The sequence below is a fragment of the Agrilus planipennis genome, unplaced genomic scaffold (genome assembly GCF_000699045.2).
Source record: "Agrilus planipennis isolate EAB-ADULT unplaced genomic scaffold, Apla_2.0 scaffold5, whole genome shotgun sequence".
NCBI lineage: Eukaryota > Metazoa > Arthropoda > Insecta > Coleoptera > Buprestidae > Agrilus > Agrilus planipennis.
In genome coordinates, this window is record NW_020442468.1 from 2,312,444 (window position 1) to 2,320,384 (window position 7,941).

At 33.5% G+C, this 7,941-nt stretch overlaps 2 protein-coding genes across 2 annotated transcripts in view; one reads left to right on the plus strand and one right to left on the minus strand.

Moving 5' to 3' along the window:
• The window catches only part of LOC108735960 (calcium-activated chloride channel regulator 4), a 177,922-nt gene extending 176,022 nt beyond the window's left edge, over nucleotides 1-1,900 (minus strand). The window contains exon 1 of the mRNA XM_025981303.1: nucleotides 1,732-1,900. Coding sequence (XP_025837088.1) covers nucleotides 1,732-1,822 — 91 coding nt within the window. The 5' untranslated portion in view covers nucleotides 1,823-1,900. The remainder of the gene's footprint in view (nucleotides 1-1,731) is intronic.
• Nucleotides 1,901-2,488: 588 nt separating this feature from the next.
• On the plus strand, nucleotides 2,489-7,941 carry LOC108735996 (keratin-associated protein 21-1). Its single transcript, XM_018468246.1, has 2 exons — nucleotides 2,489-2,597; nucleotides 7,095-7,941. Exons 1-2 carry the CDS (start codon nucleotides 2,577-2,579, stop codon nucleotides 7,701-7,703), a joined length of 630 nt encoding a protein of 209 aa, XP_018323748.1. The 5' UTR covers nucleotides 2,489-2,576; the 3' UTR covers nucleotides 7,704-7,941.

Consider the following 7,941-nt stretch of genomic DNA (forward strand, 5'->3'; position numbering starts at 1 on the left):
TCGCGCACATTATTCGTTTACATGAAGTTATTGAGGTGAAACAAGGATGGAAGGTGTTATTAGAAAGGACGGACGTGAAGAATCCTGCTAGCGATAAGAATTGAGTACTGGACAGTCCTTTTATCCGATTGGTTAATTTAATAAAGTGCGAATTGGTGTAATATACAAGGTCTACCCAAAAAGTAACTAATCCATTTTCGAGAATTTAAATAATCTTTGATTAAATTTAATAAATAATAATAAAGACGTTTACACAAAACTGCATAGTTAACAAAATAGCAAATGTTTAGTTTATATTTATATTACATTAAGTAATAAACATACAAATTATGAATCCAAAAGATAAATTGTTTCAGTTTTCAAATAATTTTAACAAGACTATTCAAGCTCATAACGCTTTTGTTGAAGAAAGTTTAATTCATTATGCAACAACGATTATTATTATTTTAGGTATTGTTATTAACTAACTGTAGTTGTTGTCATGCTGTACGAAAGACATTTCCTCCTCTATTTAAATAATCAAATACTGCAGGTCTATTATGAAAGTACGTAAATTGTTATTGTATATACCTACTACTATTATTATTATTATTAAGTAAAAGTTGCGCTACAATAACAATAACAACAACAACAATATTTTGGTTTATTTATTTTCTCCGTTTACCTGGACAACACAAAAGGTTTGCTGACTATCCAATTAATATTTGACCAACTTTGGGTCAGTAATTAAATCAGGCACTCAAGAGTAGGTCACGATCTTTTTAAATAAATAATTACACCCAAAAGGTGAATCCAAATGCGTTCAACAGTGGCGTATCTTGAAATTAAACCATCACAATACCTCGACACTTTTGGTCTAAATTAGATTCTGGGAATGTCGAAAAACTAGTTCAACTATTTCCAGAATCTAACTAATAACCAGAAGATGATGTGAAACATATGACTTCACCTTTGCAAACTTTCCTTTTGTTTTATTTTACTTTAAACGAAACTACGTCACTGGTTAAGGCTTATTCTTATCGTGGGTAAATTAAAAACTTGAATGAAAGCACACACACAAAGTCTAATAATGGTAAAGTAGTGTGTGACTAAAGGAATGCCATATTACAATGACCAGCTTGGATCTTAATTTCTCGCACTTATAATTATGTAATACAGAGCCCAGAGCCAACTCTCACTCTCACTTCTCTCTAGCTATAAGTATGCATTCACAAAGAACTTTCGCAAACACCTGGAAATCCCGGCATTTCTTAATCTTACCTCCCAAAAAATGCTTAATAATAATAACAATAAAGCCAGTTTTATAACGCATAAAGCATAAATCTCTCGAAGACCATCGCAACGACTTAATCACTTTAGTTATTCCTTATTTGTACGCCACATAAGTCTAACACATTAAGTTTATTGTATTTATAGTGATTTTATGTTATAAGTTATCGTTTATTAGCATGCAGGTGAGTTATTTTAATTATTTTTTATACAACAACCTCCATAAATATTATAACTCTTTTTATTTTTACCAAATTTCGAGTTTACGTTACCTTGTACTTAATGAGTTATCAATTTTTTAATTCCTCATCACTGAATATTCTACATATGTACTTTACAAAAAATAACCCCAACTGCTCTAAAATGACTTAAAAACTTTCCCTTTCTTGTAAATTAGCATCATGATATTCATTGCTTTCAGTTCAAATTTGGAATAATTTTACTTCTTGGAATAATATTTACCTCCACAATCTTGTGTGACGAGGAAGATTCGGGTCCTGAAGAAAGAAAATTCCACAAGAAGAAGAAGCCTCAGATGCAATCGCCCTGTCATAGGTCCAATGATCTAGAAGGAAGGTTCTTTGATAATTCATACCATGTTAATTACTATGGAAATCCATACCCATGTGGAGGTCCTTCATTAGGACATAATAAACCTCACAAACCCTTTGGAGGACACGGACATGGACATGGAGGACACGGACATGGAGGACACCACGGCGGACATGGTGGTCATTTTGGTGGTCATGGGGGTGGATTATTTGGAGGGAATGGTGGTGGATTTGGAGGGTATAAACCAGGTGGTAAATATCATAATTAATTAACCAAAAAAGACGATACATTTAAAAAAATTGATATTTTTTTTTTCAGGTGGCTACTTTGATGTTTTTGGTGGTAATTTCAAGCCGAATAAAATAATTAAGGACGTGAATAAATTGATATTCAGACCTTTGTATCATCTTTTATAATTATGTAGTTTGTNTCCTTAAAATTACAGATTTAATACATAAATATTGAGAAAATCAGAAGAAATTTATTTGCAAAGCAAAGCGAGCTTAATTTTTGTCCCCTAATATCTGTTCTTTTACGACAAACAAATGAGTCAATAAATTTAATGAGTTCAATTTTTATTCCTTAAGTATGACATCCGTAGAAGAATATGGGATAGATGGATCAAGTCAGCAGGTGGGAGAGGTGCAAGGTTACGGTCAGTATACCTGCCAGGTATATAAAAGATATATTTGTAGGGGGCCGCACTTTGTGCGTGTTATAGTTAGTTATTAGACAAAGACAAAAAAGGTGGTACAATGTTTGATAATAAAATTCTGGTAAGTACATGCTTAGGCACTCAAATATTAAATAAAAAATGATAAATAAATTCATTTAAATTGCAAATTTGCAAAAAAAATTGGATTAAAAATGATTCCAAACTGAAATGTTTTTTTATCTTTTCGATTATAGTAATTGCTGTTGTATGCATATAAATAATTTCATAATTAAGTAGAATTCGAAGTAAATTGGATCGAATTAGTTACGGAAGTGTTCGTACCTAAAAGTATTGTTTATAAAATGAATAAAAAAAATATTGTCATGTCTCAAACTTTTTAAACAGCAACATTATCTTCAGGTGATGATACTAAACTATTAGTTACAATTAAGATGTTTCAAAAATTATGAATCTTAAAAATTTATAGTATTATTTTTCAACATCATCATTCATTTCCAATCAATACAAGGCAAAGTACGACTTGCCACTTAATTTAAGTCAGTGGTGCGCCCTGCAAAAATAATGTAACTATACGCATAATTAAGTATGTACATGACTAATAACCGATTGATGTAAGAAACACTACTTATTACCTGGTCTAATTTTGCAGAAGAAATTATCCATAATTTACGATATTTCCGAGTACAAGTTGAAATAATTACTTCTATTTTTAAAATGTGTGTACAATTTCAAGGTGTTTACATGATGCACAATTACACTGCCTCGTTTTCATACGCATAAATTAAACAACTATGTACATCATAAACGATTTTTCTCACGGACCAATATTTATAGCAACTAAAGTCCAGTTCATGACAAAACTTAATTAAACAGTAAAAACTTACTACCTCGGTACCTTTACTCAATGTGATTCACAAGCTCGAAGCAGTAATTTCTTAATTTATGATAATTAAGTTATTGTTTCCGAGATGTTTAGGAAATATGATGTGCAAGGGTGGTGGATAGATATAGAGTTAAAGCTAACGTAAAAATTATGGAAAATCATATATTAAGTTAGGATGGAATAAGGGGGTAGATACTTAGATGTAAGAAAGAATAACGCAGGGTCCAGACGTTTTTGATAATAAACAGAAATCACTTCTGAGTTTGTGAACAGTAAATTTTGAAATCCCAGAAAGATTGTTGAAAGTGAATATTTGGAGCACTGCTTTGTAAATCAAATACAAAAAATTAGAAGCGTTTTACATGTGGTGTCATATTGCGAACGATCATGGATAAAAAAGGAAGCAATTGCAAATGTGAGAAGAAGGTACTATGGAAGTCAATAATGGAAATGGGTAAAGGAATGGTAAGACATCTTGCGAGACATGAATAGCTGATAAGAGACGTTTTGGAAGTTGAATCAGGAAGCGCAGAAGAAAAGCCAGTTTAGATTAGATACCGTCACAAATAGCTGAGAATGCTCTAGTTTTTGGGAAATGGGAAGATCGCCTCAGGATGTAGGAAGAAGTCTTCGGGACAATCAATCTTGTGATAATGATGATAAAATGTTTAGTTTAATTAATAATAAACTATCAACGGTGCAGTTATTTAGAAACATCGCAATTATACTAAAAAAGCAGCGAAATAATGTTCATAATTTATTACAGATTCCACATACATATGATTAGGGTATTACCCTACTCTCAAAAGTACACTGGTACTGAGAATTGGCTAATACCTGAAGCATTTATAAGGATGTCGAGTCTGTTATAAAGTTCGTTTAGTTTAAGAATATTTTGAATTGCATAACATAAAACAAAATAGCACACGATCTTCAAAGATAAGTGGGGTTAAGTATTGGCATGGGTGTTATTTTAACCTGTTCTTTGAAGCCTATATACCTACATAATTGTCAAAGACATCATTCTAATTATTTTTTGAAATTTGGATAACTAATTATCTGACTGACCTCATAGATATTTTGACCTTCACAAAACAAGGAGAAAATTTGTTGAGAAACGTACAGACTGATTGACAATCGAAGTGTTGCCCATTTTGTCCACGTGGAATTGAATTAAGTATATCGCAAACCCCATTTTATATAATTAGGGATGGTATTTTGAAAACAATCACTAACACTTTATCCATTGTTCTCATTATAACTTAATAATTTCGATTTTTATATCTAATTCACTACCGCGTCCTTTTAGTTTTACTTTGAACAGAAAGAAACAACAATGTCGTCTCGAACTTCCGCCATTATTGTTCTAAACCTTATTAAATGGATTATAAAAATTAAAACGACATTTGTTTCTGCTGCCGCTTTAATGATTCCCTTCCGATTCAATTAACACACCGTTTAATTGAAGGTGTCTTGCCTTTAATGCGATTTCTCGATTTTGTGATATCCTGTTGTCACTGACTTAACTCAGCGCTTTGTAAAGAAATTGAAACAGAAAAATAAACGAACACGGAAAAATTGCGAAACAGTTGCGCCATTTGTCATCGTCGTCTCATCAAAATATACAACTACTGTTTTAGGTCAAGGTAGGACATGAAAAAAAGCACAAAAGTGCGCTTTTCGTCTTTGTCAGTTTCAGTAATGGAAACATTGCATCATTATAACGTAAACTATTTTACAATGGACAATGAGTTGCCAATTGCATTATAAATATTCTAACAAAAATTAAAACTACCAATTGCACTAACAGTTTTCTCTAGTGCCTTCTTTACCAGTTTTTCTTCAACTATGTGGAAGTCTTAGAAACAGACGTTACCAAAAAATGGTAAAATCGACTAGGCACTTTCTTCCTAAAATAATACGTCATAAAAACATGAAATTTAGAAGAAACATGCTTAACTTATCATGCAGGAAAGCTTTTCTAGAATTCAACCCGTAAAAAGGTGAAATTGAGGTTCAAATTCTTTACATATAAAGGATGAACAAGATGGCGGACTTTATATTTCTTATTGTGTGATCAATGAAAACAAAATAAAGGCACATGTAATTCATTTGATAAAGGCAAAATTTTAAGCTAGAAGTGTCTTCTTTTTGGACTACACATATCCATGAGATTTACTGATGGGATAACAAACTTTCGTAGAATTTAAATTAAACTTTTATTGCTTTCTTTGAAAGTTTTTAAGCAATTAGCATATTTTTTCTTTTAATATACCTGTAGTATACCTGTAAATAATAACTTGGTTCCTTATAAGTACCAATAATGACAAAGCAGAGCTTATTGTGTTGTTATAAATACTACCATATTATTATTCACGCTCGGCTTGTAGCAAGGCTACATTTTAATCTGAATATCACGTAAAATAACGCTCGCCGCATGTGTTATTTTATTAGCCACACTTTTGAAATACATGTACGTACATACAAAATGTATAAAAAAAATATACGTTCTACGGAAATTTTGACCCCATTAGTATTAGAAGCACCTGATATTAACCTTGCTTTTAACCACAACTTATGTTAAAAAATAAGAATCGTGAAAATTTAATGACATAATCACTGTCCACTATTGCCTAATTTCTAAACAAAACAAAAACAACAAAGCCGATAATATAAGTCTAATTAATTAATGTGAAAATGGTTTGCTGAAAGTATAGAGAAATAGAAATCGACATTTTGGATTACATCTCTACATCACCAAGTACCTACTGCAGAAAACAAAATTACCTAAATATCAGACAAGCATTTCAAAAAATCATTTTCCTTAATTGTAGCGTAGCATGGACCTCTTTAGTTTCAGGAACAAGAAAAAGTCACAGGGGGTCAGATCTGGAGAATACGGTGGCTACAGTATATTAATAGTGTATTGTTTTTGGCCAAAAATTGGTAACGATGAGTGAGCAAGGGCGTTATCATGGCACAAAAGCCAATTTGCAGCTAATATTCCTTATTGACCATTCTACCCTTCTGCAGGAACTCATGATGCATCTTGCCCCTGCAATCGAAGAAAGCTGTAAGCTTCACATTCGACTTAACTTGCCGCACTTTTTTCGGTCTTGATTCGTGCGGCAGCTTCCGTTGGAATGATTTAGTTTTGGTTTCCACATTATAACCATAATGCCATGATTCGTCACCAGTTACGACCCTCTGGAGCAAATTTGGGTTGTCACGGACAACAGCTCCTTAGCAATGTTAATGCGATGCTGTTTTTGGTCAAAATTGAGCAATTTTGGTACGAATTTCGTGGCGACCTGTCTCATGCCCAAATCATTGGTAAAAATCGAATGGCAGGAGTCAATCGATATGTTTAGGTTCTCAGCAACTACTCTAACGGCAATTCGACGATTGGCCAATACTATTTTCTTCATTTCATCAATGTTTTCGTCTGTTGTTGATATGCTCGGACGTACGGCACGCTCATCCTCGTTCACATCCTACCATCGATAAACGTGCCCGCGCATTAATTTTGTTTTTTACACAAAATTTCATACAGATTCTTAGATCCATTTTTGAACATTCAACATGACCAAATTCGGTATAAGTGAGAGACATGAGTATCAACGTAGCGCCACAAAAAAATTGAAAATCGAACTTATGTAACCCGCGGAAATTCAAAATGGAATTTGAAAAATGAATCATTACTTTCTTTTACAGATTCTGTTGGGAGTACTGGTGCCATCGTTAGTTCTGGCTGGCCCAGCTCCAGCTCCAATTGCTTCACCAACACCTGTAGCTTCCCCTGTGCCTTCACCCAAACCATTCGGCTTTTTCGGTGACCTATTCGGAAGCTCGATACCCAGTTACAGTTCCAGTTATGGTTACCTTTATGGAAGACCTGCTACCAGCTACAACTACTACGACTCAGACTATCCCAGTTATACCACATACCGTGGTAATGGCTACAGAACAACCAGACCTTATTACGGTTCCAGTTACGGAGGCAGGGGGTACATAAATCAGCTGGGGTGGGGTGACTATGGTTCTTACGGTACCACTGGAGGAGTAGGGAACGAATATGGATCTTCTTATCCTGGAGGCACTTATAGGAACACGTACGGAAGTGGATATGGTGGAGGGTATGATAGGGGGTACGGTTATGGCAATGGGTATGGATATGGTGGTGGTTACAGTGGGGGAGTTGGAGTGGGAGTCGGGGTGGGATATCGGGGATCTCCAGGATACTCAAGAAATGGTGGGACATACGGTTATTCGGGAACATCGTATACGAATGGACCCACGTATAGTAGCAGATATACTCCATAAAGATTTTTATATTTTATACATAAGTAGGTTAGAATAATAAATAATTAATTGTTAATTTTGATCTTGATAGTATTTTAGTATTAGATATTATGTAAAGGTGTGTTTAGTTTTAAATTTCCTACCTACCTGCTGTAAAAATGAATTCGAAATTTTCTGTACATAATCAACATTAGAAGTATGTATGTAGAAAGAGGAAAGAAGTCCAAATACGTAGAATAAAACTTACTTTTACCATTAA